General features: G+C 42.8%; 1 protein-coding gene across 2 annotated transcripts in view; it reads left to right on the forward strand.

Annotated features, from left to right (window-relative positions):
- The window catches only part of tyro3 (TYRO3 protein tyrosine kinase), a 31598-nt gene that overhangs the window by 5883 nt on the left and 11093 nt on the right, over positions 1 to 14622 (forward strand). The window contains exons 3-8 of one of the 2 annotated variants that reach the window (XM_021573920.3): positions 4604 to 4704; positions 5766 to 5936; positions 8973 to 9059; positions 9251 to 9366; positions 9911 to 10091; positions 13854 to 13996. In XM_021573920.3, the coding sequence (XP_021429595.3) occupies positions 4604 to 4704; positions 5766 to 5936; positions 8973 to 9059; positions 9251 to 9366; positions 9911 to 10091; positions 13854 to 13996 (799 nt within the window). The remainder of the gene's footprint in view (positions 1 to 4603; positions 4705 to 5765; positions 5937 to 8972; positions 9060 to 9250; positions 9367 to 9910; positions 10092 to 13853; positions 13997 to 14622) is intronic. The other variant, XM_021573921.3, reaches the window with a different exon arrangement.

The following is a 14622-nucleotide window of genomic DNA, read 5'->3' on the forward strand; positions in this document are numbered from 1 at the left end:
GCTGAAAAGTCAGAGAAAGTGCTTCTAAGTTTAATCATGAAGCTGGTCAAATAACATTAATTGTAGCTTAAAGCATTGTCTTTTTTTTATCCTTCAAAAGTCTTTGCTCTTGTGTGACTGGATTTAAGGCAGACTGACAACTTTACTGAATTTACACGAGCAGACTTTATCTGACTCAAATCAAATTGTATTAGTCACAGGCGCCGAATACAACAGTGAAATGCTTACTTACAAGCCCCTAATCAACAATGCATTTAAAAAAAAATACGGATAAGAAATAAAAGTAACAAAAAATTGATGGGCAGCAGTAAAATAACAAGTGAGGCTATATACAGGGGCTACCGGTACAGAGTCAATGTGGAGGCTATATACAGGGGCTACCGGTACAGAGTCAATGTGGAGGCTATATACAGGGGCTACCGGTACAGAGTCAATGTGGAGGCTATATACAGGGGCTACCGGTACAGAGTCAATGTGCAGGGGCACCGGTTAATTGAGGTAATATGTACATGTAGGTAGAGTTATTCAGGTGACTGCATAGATGATAACAACAGAGAGTAGCAGTGGTGTTAAGGGAGGGGGAGGGGGGGGGGGGATGCAAATAGTCAAATGGGTAGCCATTTGATTAGGTGTTCAGGAGTCTTATGGCTTGGGGGTAGAAGCTGTTTAGAAGCATTTTGGACCTAGACTTGGCGCTCCGGTAAACGCTTGCCATGCAGCAGCAGAAACAGTCTATGACTAGGGTGGCTGGAGTTTTTGACATATTTTTTGGGCCTTCCTCTGACACCACCTGGTATAGAGGTCCTGGATGGCAGGAAGCTTTGCCCCAGTGATGTACTGGGCCAGTTGCCGTACCAGGCAGTGATGCAACCAGTCAGGATGCTCTCAATGGTGCAGCTGTAGAACCTTTTGAGGATCTGAGGACCTGTTGGTTCCACTTTTCTGGGCTCTGTTGTTTACTTAACAAATAAGGAACACTCAATGTCTCCTATGTCAAAACCTGCATGTGCAGCTAAAAGAACAAGTTATTCTCAACACAAGGTTTCTGAGAACCTGTCTCGGCAGTATGCAAATCTGCCCTTGTTTCAGAGAAAAACAGACGCTGTCGCTCTCTCGCTATCACCCTCCGTCCCTTATCTCACCTTTTCTCACAGACGCGGGGCTGCGGGTTTTGGCAGAGAGCTAGACACAGACAGAGGCCTCAATATTCAGCTATACAGTGAGCATAAGTATAATGGCACGTAAGCAAATTAATAACTCCATAATCAATGGTGGGGGTATTTAGAAGACCCCCAAAATCAACTTTAACCCTTCAGACCCATGCCAAATATTTTCTGTCTCCTGAGGGGGAATAGGTTTTGCCATGCCCTCTTCACGACTGTCTTAGTGTGCTTGGACCAGGTTAGTTGGTGATGTGGACGCTAAGGAACTTGAAGCTCTCATCCTGCTCCACTGCAGCCCCGTCGATGAGAATGGGGGCGTGCTCGGTCCTCTTTTTCCTGTGGTCCACAATCATCTCCTTTGTCTTGGTTACGTTGAGGGATAGGTTGTTATTCTGGCACCACACGGCCAGGTCTCTGACCTCCTACCTATAGGCTGTCTCATCGTTGTCGGTGATCAGGCCTACCACTGTTGTGTCATCGGCAAACTTAATGATGGTGTTGGAGTCGTGCCTGGCCGTGCCGTCATGAGTGACCAGGGACTACAGGAGGGGACTGAGCACGCATCCCTGAGGGGCACCTGTGTTGAGGATCAGCGTGGAGGTTGTTGTTACCTACTCTTACCACCAAGAGGCTCAACATCAGACCTGGGTTTAAATACTATTTTAAATCTTTTAAAATACTTAGTGTTTGCTTTAGCCTGCCTGAAATGCCATATAGGTGGGTTTTGCACTTCTGTGAATTTCTATTCGGTCAAATTGCAATGGGTAAGCTTAATCAAGTGAATTATTTCAGATCGTTTTTTAACGCAGGTCTGCTAAATATGGCAGAATAGAACTTGCAGGTTTTGGGTGGTGTTGGGGGGAGGTTTAATAATCGGCTTGGGGAGGCTTTATCCCTGTCAGAAATAGAAAAAAAACTTTAAATAACATGGCTGGAGTGGAGACAGCAAGGGGTCTACCCTTACCGTAAACCAGACCCCGAAGAGGGGATTGTAATGCAGTCATCTGCATCTGTCTGTGAGTTACGTAAAGCTGGAGGCAGACTGCTGGACCTGCTGGTAAAGTGAACTTGCATCGCCATTGGTAGCCGTTTCTGTTCATCTCATGCACTGAAGCTCGAAGGTCTTCAGTTTGATCTCTCTAAAGTCTGAAAAAATGTTCCTGTTTCCTGCTCATCACACAGACACGAATGTCCTAGATACCAGGGACATTCACCGTATGCTGTGTCTAGTCTAAAGAACTAGAATGATGTGATAGAAATCATTCTACATTTATATCTATCATATTTCTATGGTCTAGTGACTTATCCTTCAATGGTTGGAGTGGTGAGTTTGGTGATGATTGGTGTCAGAAGTGGGCAGGGTTGGGGAGTAACAGATTACAAAAAAAACGGTAACTGTAATCTGTTACATTACCATCAAAAATATTGTAATACAATTAAAGATACTTTTGAAAAACTAGATGATTACTTTTAAATTCAGAAAGGATGTTTGTGGAAAAAAATATTTGACGCTTCTGTTTTCTCAATGACATTCAAATCAGCATTGAAAAAAGGCGCATATTTAAGTTTGTTCCACATGAGCGAGTCTGACCACAAGTCAGAGACCACTGTGATGACACATCAAATGTGTTTGATGGATCGCAGGAAAAGAGCAGGAATAGGCTTTTGTAGGCTACAGTCCAAGCTGTCTTCCAATGGTGCGACTGCTGTCGGCATCCAAAGATCATCCAACTTGAATAAACGCTTGGAGGTGAGGATGACAGCAGGGGTGTAGTGTACGGTGATACTGATATCACTTTTTATTGATATCTACATAGCGCATTGATGTGAATCACACTGCTGCTCTCTCATTTAGCTATGTGCGCCTTACGGATTGTGGTTGTTGTGGATAGCTGTTCACACATCTAAATGTGTATTTGAACCCAATAATGGTTGAATTCAAGAAGTTTAAACTGCCTACCAATCATTATTTTTTTTATCCAGTGGACAGCCAGTGACATGCGCTCATGCAACAGCTGCATAGTGCAGATCACAGCCTATGGAATAAAAATGGGGCTTTTATTGCTCAACAAATTCACGCTGATTATTATATATTTTTTTTAAATGCATATTCCTAATGGGCACATGCTCACACTCGCACACTTTTGATAGACTTAAATGGGCAATCTGTTGTTGCAACATTCATTTTTGGATGTATAAATTATATATCCTTTTGATTCTTGAAGAATATAACTTATAAATGCCTCATGAGCTTAGTTCAACTGTCACACTGCATGAGAACCCAAAATATAAGCTGGTTTTACTCCGTTTGTAAACATTGTAAATGTAAACAAACACTGTATAGCCTCATAACATGGTTAAAACAGTCCTTGAATCCATAGCAGTGTCTTAATCTGAGAGGGGTTACATTTCTCCAGGCCCAACCCTCAGCTTTTTACCAAAACAGAGGCGGGGCGTCCGTTTTGTTATGGTTTCCTCTGTGGATTTGCCCTTTAAACATCTGCATATTATCAAGATATTATAGTGTCCCCAACAAAAAGGTAAACAATAGGCCTATAGCAAATGCAAATAGCACTTTTCAGTAGTGACCAAGGCATGCCATTCCAGGTAGCATTTGTTTTTTAAGCCCAATCAGTCCTCCATGACAACAAAATCATAAACAACAGAGTAGGGCAGGCTAATAAGTCCTTAGTTTTGGGGTTAAGCTCAGATAAAGCAATTTGGCTAATCTATACTTCCATATTTCCAAGTCCTATTCTTGAAGATCAAGGGGTATAACATTTATTGGAATGACTGGAATTCTAATAGACCTTGGTTTTTTAATGTAAAGATATCATTTAATTGTATTATATGTAGTAGAAAGCGATGGGTTAGAAGAAGCCTACATAACCAACCCATAAATAAAATAAATAAAGTAAAATTGAATATCCATATATGGCCAGCTATGTAAACTTTTTAACATTGAACGACATGTATTGCAGGATAAATCTGTAACATACGTTTTTGTCTTCTAATGCCTCTTAAGGGGAAAGTAATCGAAAAGTAACTGAATTTAATCAGATTACAATTGGACAGGTAACTGTACTGAATTACGTTTAGAAAGTAATGTACCAAACCTATGAGTGAATATGACCTGTCAATGCTCACAGTGATTTCCTGAGTGACTCCTAACACAAATGCACAGTGTACTCCTGCCCCAAGCTAGTTCATTGATCCAATTAGTAAGGGTCCTACTCCATCTCTCAACATATTCTCAAGGGGTTATTTATCTTTGTTTTATTGTCCTTTTTCGTCTCCTACCCAATTTATGTGACGGGCTTTTACCTAAATGTGGCCTAATGGGTCTCGCCTCCTTTATCATTTTGAAATGTGCATTATTTAGCATCTCATGTAAAGTACTAGGGGGATCACTGAGTGTCTGTCTGTCCGGGTGGTTTCAGTGTGAAGTCTGTCCAGCAACAGGATGCAGGGAAGTACTGGTGTGAGGTAGAGTTCCATGGCTTGACCATCTCCTCTGAGCCCGCCTGGATAACAGTCGAGGGTAAATCAATCAATACATTTAGCCCTCTGTCTGTATGCCTGTGTCTTGGTAAATCCGTTTGAATTCGATACATTTTTGACAACATCCCTTTTGATTTAAACCAAACGTTCCATGCATGTTTGCCTATGGAAGAAGTGGTCAGAAAGTGACTCTTTGCACCTGAACGCCAAACAATTCAGGAGATAAAGGTGCTCAAAGTTGAGCCGTTTTTCATACCATGAGACTTCCAAGTCTTCATCACTGGAAAATATAAACGGTTGAATTTGATATCATGTAAAAGCTTCAAACAGGGCTGTGAAACTATTTTCCTTTAAGTTTGTTTTACCTTTTAACGGTTATTAGTAAAAATTCAGATTTTTAGTTATTTTTTTCTTCATATTTGCAGATGTTGTAGCTTACACCCTACTTTACATCTGAAGTGTTTGTGTTGTGCCCGCCATCGGTTGAGACACAACAAGCTCTTGAATACAGGGTGGGTGACCATTTTAATCCTAGAAATAGAATTAATAGAATGGAACTATCCCTGCAATTTATCTGGTACACCATTGAATTTTTTACTACCTCAAAGATGGCTGCTGGTCCACCCACCGTCTGTCAACTTAAATGGTCATGTGTATTCGATCTATATTTCTATGATTTTTGCTGGCTTTCCTATGGAGGGTTGACATAATTTAATTCCCATTCAAGTCAACATTCTCTGATGTGCGGACCTCCAACCGTCTTTGTGGTACCATTTTGAAAGTTGACATTTAAATGTAATAAAATGGGAATAGAATTTATCAGCCAAAACATGACAACAACCCTGTATTGGACCAATGGCGGGCACAACCCAAACACCTCAGATTATGTCAATTAGGGTCAGTCTAATCTACAACATATGCAAATGCACTTTGAAATTATTTTTTGTTGTTGATAAGTGACCATTTTTAAGCACCTTCTATCTCTTGAATGTTTTGGCATTCCGGCCCAAAAAGTCACTTTCTGAGCACTTCCACAATGGGCAAATATGTATGGAAGGTTTCGCTCCAATCAAAAGGGGTGCTCTCCCCATCCATCTCCAGGTGTCCCCAACTTTATACTTGAGCCCCAAGATGTAGCCACGTTCCCTATGGTGCCCTTTAACCTGACGTGTGCTGCTGTGGGCCCCCCGGACCCTGTGGAGGTGCTCTGGTGGCTGGGGGGAGTACAGAAGGGTGATGCCACCTCCTCGCCATCTGTACTCCGTGTTAACGGTGAGTCTCTACTGGGCTGTTTCTCTTTGGTCTTTCCTCAAATCCGTGCATCCTGTCTCCTCGCCGCCTTCTCAAAACACATTGGAGGAGAAGATCTGAGATGCCTCCCCTCAGACACTCAAATCACATTTTATTGGTCACATACACATGGTTAGCAGATGTTATTGCAAGTGCAGCGAAATGCTTATGCCTCTAGATCTGACAGTGCAGTAGTATCTAACAGGTAATATTTAACAATTCCACAACAAAATGCACACAATCTAGTAAAGGAATGGGATGAGAATATATAAAATACATGGATGAGCAGTGACAGCGCGGCTTAGATACAATAGATAGTAAAGGGTAGATAGTGAAGGATACAGTGTATATGTAACGGATGTGAAACGGCTAGCTTAGTTAGCGGTGGTGCGCACTAAATAGCGTTTCAATCGGTGACGTCACTTGCTCTGAGACCTTGAAGTAGTAGTTCCCCTTGCTCTGCAAGAGCCGCGGCTTTTGTGGAGCGATGGGTAACGATGCTTCGTGGGTGACTGTTGTTGATGTGTGCAGAGGGTCCCTGGTTCACGCCCGGGTATGGGCGAGGGGACGGTCTAAAGTTATACTGTTACATATATACATTTGAGATGAGTAATGCAAGATTTGGGAACATTTTAAAGTGGCATTATTAAAGTGACTAGTGTTCCATTTATTAAAGTGGCCAATGATTTCAAGTCTGTATGTAGGCAGCAGCCTCTCTGTGCTAGTGATGGCTGTTTAACAGTCTGGCCTTGAGATAGAAGCTGTATTTTTCAGTCTCACGGTCCCAGCTTTGCACCTGTACAGACCTCGCCCCCTGGATGGAAGCGGGGTGAACCAGTAGTGGCTCGGCTGGTTATTGTCCTTGATTTTTTTTTTGTTTGCCTTCTTGTGACATCGGGGTTTGTAGGTGTCCTGGAGGGCAGCTATTTTGCCCCCGGTGATGCATTGTGCAGACCGCACCACCCTCTGGAGAGACTTGTGGGCGGGGAAGTTGCCGTACCAGGCGGTGATACAGCCCGACAGGATGCTCTCAGTTGTGCACCTGTAGAAGTTAGTGAGGGTTTTTGGTGACAAGCCACATTTCTTCAGCCTCCGGAGGTTCAAGAGGTGCTGTTACGCCTTCTTCACAACACTGTCTGTGTGCGTGGACCATTTCAGTTTTGTCGGGGTTGTGTACAACGAGGAACTTAAAACATTCCACCTTCTCCACTGCTGTTCCTGATTTCAGGAACTGATGAAAGATGATTGAGAAATATCCTCTTGATTTAACAAGCCAGAAAATGACATATGAATCATATGTCTGATCAGACTGTTAGTGCTGTTAGTTCAATAAGGTGGACCGCCATCCGTCTGTTGTAAGAGCAACTCAGACATTAGTCATACTTTGCAAGGAAGGGATCATGGTTTTATGGCTTTCAAGCTGCTCTTAGAGATTTGTGCGTGAGTTGGAAATAGAACTGTTTTAATGGTAGAATGAAGCCAAAGGTTATTCTCAGTGGGTGGAACGCTAATGAAGGGCTTTCTTGCGCTTTCCTCTGAGGGTTTACACTCCGATGTTATGTCTATGCTATGCTGATGTCTACGAGTAAATACACAGTGCTTTTTTTGTCTATGGGCACAGCACTGTATGACGTGTTTTCTTGTTGGCTATAGATAGGGAAACCTGTAATGATTCCCCTTATCAGAAAGAACAAATGTTATGACTTGAGAGTGGAAATGCACTGTAATTGGTTGAGAACACGTACAAGTGTAAATGTTTGATACGTGTAGACACCAGCCAGTGGATTGTTCATTAGAAGTCTGATTCATTCCCTTCTCGTGATATGTAAGCCTTTCACCTTAGTGGCTCTCCTCCTTAATTTCCTGCTTATGTTTAGCTGGTTTAGTTCCTCTGTCCTATTTAACTGGCCCCAGGGCTCTGGTCAAAAGTAGTGCACTAAATAGGGAAGAGGGTGCCATTTGGGATGGATACAAAGACTTTGCTGCTGAGTTCTAACTCTGAGTCAGGAATGAAGTAGCCAGATACTCCACTTAACAGGTGCTGATGTTTTCCTATCTGGCTACCAGAGACTGATGTTTCCTTGGAATGTGAGAGTAACCAGATGCGTTCCCTGTTATGACCCTGGCATGTTTTTCTGTCAGTCAGTGGATGACTAACCAGGTAGTGGCCCTTATTGCCTGATATTGTTCACTGTACTGTACAGTACACACACACACACACTAACAATTGATTCTCATTCAAAATTCTATTTCCCTTACCCTTAACCTCACCTTTACCTGACTTGTAAACCTAACCCCTAAGCCTAAAATAACATTTTCCTTGTGGGGATGTGGGCATGTCCCCACTTATCCAAATTGTCCTTGTTTTACTATCCTTGTGAGGACTTTTGGTCCCTGCAAGGATAGTAAAATGCACACACACACACACACACACACACACACACACACACACACACACAAGCCTTCCTGTAACTGTGTTTGTCATGAAGGATTAGCTCAAGGAAAGTGAAACAAGGCTTAACAATGTCGGTCTAGGTTAGGAGTTATTCCTTGTGCACTCCCTGTGTTTCCGTGCTGTAGTTTCAGTAGCTGGTTTGTGCAAATTGGTGGTTTCGAAAACCCTTAGATCCTTATCCAAGTTAGGCGTGAATAAAATACAGTTTTTTTCAGTGCACAAGATGTCTAGGAAGTCTGGAGATGTGGCAATTTCACCATCGGTTGCCGCTGAGGTTGTGGAAATCCAGATGATACATTCCTATATATATATATATATATATATATATATATATATATATATATATATATATATAAGTAACCCACTGTGGTATGCATTTCATACTGTTCCCAGTGTGAAAATGACTCATTTACATGGGAGAAACAAACTGTTGGTCAGGCATAGTAGCAGGGGACTGGTTTAATTCACTCTTTTGGCCTCGACTGAACCCTCCCCTTTTTAAAGGGCTCTGGTTTGCGTACCTCACTTAACATGTCTCCCACCTCTGTTCCCTTTCCCTGTAGGTGTGAATAACAGCATCAAGTTCTACTGCGAAGCCAAGAATGTCAGAGGTATCTCAGTATCGCGAACAGGCACTGTGCACATTAAAGGTGACTAATTCATGAATATTCAGTGCTGTCATGTGTGACCAAGGCATTTGCTTTTCAAATTGAATATGCTGCCTGATGAAGACCGGGCTAGTCAATGCACATCGCAGGACGCTGCTGTCACTTAGCTCTTCTTGTCTGTGCAGAGTTTGATGTTAGTAAATCTAAATCCCCGTCTTTTTCTTTGACTGCAGTCCTCCCAGCAGCCCCTAAAGGTGTGCAGGTGGTCCACATGGTGGAGAACAATGTCACGCTGGCCTGGAGCCCAGGCTTCACCGGACACTCTGACCTGTCGGCCTGCACCATCCAGGTAAAGAATTGTATAATATTCTAATACTCCAGTCCCACAGGTAAAAAGGAATTAAACCGGCACAACTGAGATGGCTGGCCAGTGCTGTGGATTTGGCTAAATTCCTTCATCAAATAACCCTGTGACTGAATTCTTATATGTGGATGTTCAATAAAGCAGTCATGGAATATGCCAGCAAACTGACACACTCAGTCAGCAGTTAAATATATTTACGCATTTGTAAGAGATGTGGTTGTTGAAAGTCGTCTGTCAGTGCAATTTAGGATGGGAGTGACAACCATCAAAATTGAGATTCATGCCTTGGATCAATGCTTAGTCAAGACTGAGATAATGAAAATAGATATTTTTTTTGGGGGGGGGGGGGGCAGCGCCTTGAGTATTATTATTTTTCGTTCTTTGAATGAAAGAATTTGTTGACGAAAACATGAGAATTTCACCTCAAAAGATGGATGACATATCATGCATTTTTTTCCCACACGCTCTGACATTTGTCCTTGAACTTTAACCCTTATGGAATGTTTTCCTTCCTTCAAACCTCTTGCAGATTTCTAAGAACTCTGGGAGGAAGGTGGAACTTCTGGACCAGCGTGTAAAGGTTCCACCATTCCAACAGATCCTCAGTGGGCTGAGCTACTACTCCAACTACAGTGTTAGAGTGTGCTGTGACAATGAGGTTGGGACCTCCCTATTCTCTGGCTGGCTGGACTTTCAGACACCAGAAGCAGGTGGGCATCCAGCCAATAGAATACATAATGACATATCAGCTCTTTTGTTCATCAACTGTTTTTTTGTCATTGGATGCGCCCCAAATGTCACCCTATTCCCTATGCATTGCACTATTTATGGGCCCTCGGTCAAAAGTAGTGCACTACTTAGGGAGTAGTGCACTACTTAGGGAATAGGGTGCCATTTAGTATACACACATGGTCAACCAACCACTTCACCAGCTGGACATGAAAAGCACATGATGTTTCATGCAACAATATGGCAAGTGGCAACCTTATCACAATGGGAATATAACGTAATGCTTCATGTTTGTTGGCCCTCTGTGCCTCACAGCCGACTTTTCAAAGTTGTTACACTGTCAAAATACTAGAACATGAACTAAATCCTTTAACTTTTTATATAGGATGCGGTGTAATCTGATAGGTTTTAAATAAGGTTTGTTGTTGAGATAAGGTGTACATACATGCAGCAGAGTTTATGGGAGGGAGTCTGAGGGGAGCAGTGCAGTTGGGGTTTCTGGGGGTGACCTTGATGGTAAACTGGCAGTGCTGGACACAGGCCAGGACACAGGCCAGTTGATTCCAGTGCTGTTGGTACAATGAACCATTGTGCATGCCCTCAATCCAAATCAATGTGTTGCAGTGCTGAACTAAGGCCTGTTGCCTCAGTGTCCCCACACGCTGGTCAGGAATACCACTACAGGGAGACCATGGGCTCTCACTCTTAGAGATCAACCAATTTTTAGTGCTGTTAGGTGTGCTGTTAGGTCAAATACACTGATTGATTAGTGATTTCCCTCTCCTTGCAAATCTCTCCTGGGTTTTAGAACAGATGGTGTTTTAAATAATGAACTGCTTGATGGCAGTAGCACAAGTTTACAATGACCGCATTGACATACAGTACCAGTCAAAAGTTTGGACACCTACTCATTTAAGGGTTTTTCTTTATTTATACTATTTTCTACATTGTAGAATAATAGTGAAGAAATAAAAACGATGAAATAACATCTATGGAATCATGTAGTAAACAAAAAAGTGTTAAACAAATCAAAATATATTTTAGGTTCTTCAAAGTAGCCACACTTTGCCTTGATGACAGCTTTGCACACTCTTGGCATTCTCTCAACCAGCTTCACCTGGAATGCTTTTACAACAGTCTTGAAGGATTTCCCACATATGCAGAGCACTTGTTGGCTGTTTTTCCTTCACTCTGCGGTCCAACTCATCCCAAACCATCTCATTTGGGTTGAGGTCGGGTGATTGTGGAGGCCAGATCATCTGATTCAGCACTCCACTCTCCTTCTTGGTCAAATAGCCCTTACACAGCCTGGGGGTGTGTTGGGTCATTGTCCTGTTGAAAAACAAATGATAGTCCCACTAAGCACAAATCAGGTGGGATGGCGTATTGCTGCAGAATGCTGTTGTAGACATGCTGGTTAAGTGTGCCTTAAATTCTAAATAAATCACAGACTATGTCACCAGCAAAGCACCCCCACACCATCACACCACCTCCTCCATGCTTCACGGCGGGAACCACACATGCGAGATCATCTGTTCACCAACTATGCGTCTCACAAAGACACGGCAGTTGGGACCAAAAAACTCACATTTGGACTCATCAGACCAAAGGACAAATTTCCACCAGTCTATTGTCCATTGCTTGTGTTTCTTGGCCCAAGTAAGTCTCTTCTTCATATTGGTGTCCTTGAGTAGTAGTTTCTTTGCAGCAATTTAACCATGAAGGCCTGATTCACGGTCTCCTCTGAACAGTTAATGTTGAGATGTGTCTGTTTCATGAACTGAAGCATTTATTTGAGCTGCAATCTGAAGTAGTTAACTCTAATGAACTTATCCTCTGCAGCAGAGGTAACTCTGGGTCTTCCTTTCCTGTGGCGGTCCTCAAGAGAGCCAGTTTCATCATAGCTCTTGATGGTTTTTGCGATGCGCTTGAAGAAACTTTCAAGGTTCTTAATTTTACACATTGACTGACTTTCATGTTTTAAAGTAATGATGGACTGTTGTTTCTCTTTGCTTATTTGAGCTGTTCTTGCCATAATATGGACTTGGTCTTTTACCAAATAGGGCTATCTTCTGTATACCACCCATACCTTGTCACAACACAACTGATTGGCTCAAACGCATTAAGAAGGAAAGATTTCACAGATGAACTTTTAACAAGGCACACCTGTTAATTGAAATGCATTCCAGGTGACTTCCTCTTCTTTTTTTCACCTTTATTTATCCAGGTAGGCAAGTTGAGAACAAGTTCTCATTTACAACTGCGACCTGGCCAAGATAAAGCAAAGCAGTTCGACACATACAACAACACAGAGTTACACATGGAGTAAAACAAACATACAGTCAATAATACAGTAGAAAAATAAGTCTATATACGATGTGAGCAAGTGAGGTGAGATAAGGGAGGTAAAGGCAAAAAAAAAAGCCATGGTGGCGAAGTAAATACGATATAGCAAGTAAAACACTGGAATGGTTGATTTGCAGGGAAGAATGTGCAAAGTAGAGAGAGAAATAATGGGGTGCAAAGGAGCAAAATAAATAAATAAATAAAGTAGGGAAAGAGGTAGTAGTTTGGGCTAAATTATAGATGGGCTATGTACAGGTGCAGTAATCTGTGAGCTGCTCTGACAGCTGGTGCTTAAAGGTAGTGAGGGAGATGTGTTTCCAGTTTCAAAGATTTTTGTAGTTCATTCCAGTCATTGGCAGCAGAGAACTGGAAGGAGAGGCGGCCAAAGGAAGAATTGGTTTTGGGGGTGACCAGAGAGATATACCTGCTGGAGCGCCTGCTACAGGTGGGTGCTGCTATGGTGATCAGCGAGCTGAGATAAGGGGGGACTTTACCTAGCAGGGTCTTTGTAGATGACCTGGAGCCAGTGGGTTTGGTGACGAGTATGAAGCGAGGGCCAGCCAACGAGAGCGTACAGGTCGCAGTGGTGGGTAGTATATGAGGCTTTGGTGACAAAACGGATGGCACTGTGATAGACTGCATCCAATTTATTGATTAGGGTATTGGAGGCTATTTTGTAAATGACATCGCCGAAGTCGAGGATTGGTAGGATGGTCAGTTTTACAAGGGTATGTTTGGCAGCATGAGTGAAGGATGCTTTTTTTGCAAAATAGGAATCCAATTCTAGATTTAACTTTGGATTGGAGATGTTTGATGTGAGTCTGGAAGGAGAGTTTACAGTCTAACCAGACACCTAGGTATTTGTAGTTGTCCACATATTCTAAGTCAGAACCGTCCAGAGTAGTGATGTTGGGCAGGTGCAGGCAGCGATCGGTTGAAGAGCATGCATTTAGCTTTACTTGTATTTAAGAGCAATTGGAGGCCACGGAAGGAGAGTTGTATGGCATTGAAGCTCGCCTGGAGGGTTGTTAACACAAGGTTGTTAACACAACTCATGAAGCTGGTTGAGAGAATGCCAAGAGTGTGCAAAGCTGTCATGAAGGCAAAGGGTGGCTACTTTGAAGAATCTCAAATCTAAAATAGATTTTGATTTGTTGAACACTTTTTTTTGCTTACTACATGATTCCATATGTGTTATTTCACAGTTTTGATGTCTTCACTATTATTCTACAATGTAGAAAAAAAAGAAAAAAAACTTGAATGAGTAGGTGTGTCCAAACTTTTGACTGGTACTGTATACCAAATCTACCTTTTTTTTAATAATGTTCTTTATGATCAAATTTAAGGTGTTAAATGTATTCATTGACACTGCACCCCTGTGTGTTATTCCTCCCCAGTGCCCTCTGCTGCCCCCCGGAACCTGACATTTGACCTAACGGAGCAGCAGCTGTCCATGAACTGGGCGACCTTGGAGGACGATGAGCTGCAGGGGAAACTGAAGGCCTACAAAGTCCAGTGGAACCTGGGAGGAGAAGGACAGGTAGGATACAGCCTCATACAAGTGTATGTACACACTGGAGAGACAGTCTCATACACCTGTACACGCTGGAGAAATCTACCACACACCAGACAAGCCAAATGTCTTCAGCCTCCTGAGGTTGAAGAGGCGCTGTTGTCTTCTTCACCACACTGTCTGTGTGGGTGGACCGTTTCTGTTTGTCAGTGACATGTACGCAGAGGAACTTAAAAATGTCCAGTACTGTCCCATCGATGTAGATAGTCCACGATCATCTCCTTTGGTTTGTTGTTGTTGAGGTTATTTTCTTGGCACCACTTTCCCAGGGCCCTCACCTCCTTCTACCTGTAGGCTGTCTCGTCGTTGTTGGTAATCAAGCCTACTACTTGTGTCGTCTGCTAACTTGATGATCGAGTTGGAGGCGTGCGTGGCCACGCAGTCATGGGTGAACAGGGAGTACAGGAGGGGGCTGAGCACACACCCTTGTGGTGTTAAGGATCAGCATATAGATTTTGTTTCTTACCTTCACCACTTGGGGGCGGCCTGTCAGGTGGTCCGAGACCCAATTGCAGGGCCTTCTCAGTATTCAGCAGTTCCAAAGCATAATGTGTGTTGTGTAAAAACATTTAAAAGCCCAGCACTCCCTTGAA

This window comes from Oncorhynchus mykiss, chromosome 19 (genome assembly GCF_057628025.1).
Source record: "Oncorhynchus mykiss isolate SJ-2025 chromosome 19, ASM5762802v1, whole genome shotgun sequence".
Taxonomy (NCBI): Eukaryota; Metazoa; Chordata; class Actinopteri; order Salmoniformes; family Salmonidae; genus Oncorhynchus; species Oncorhynchus mykiss.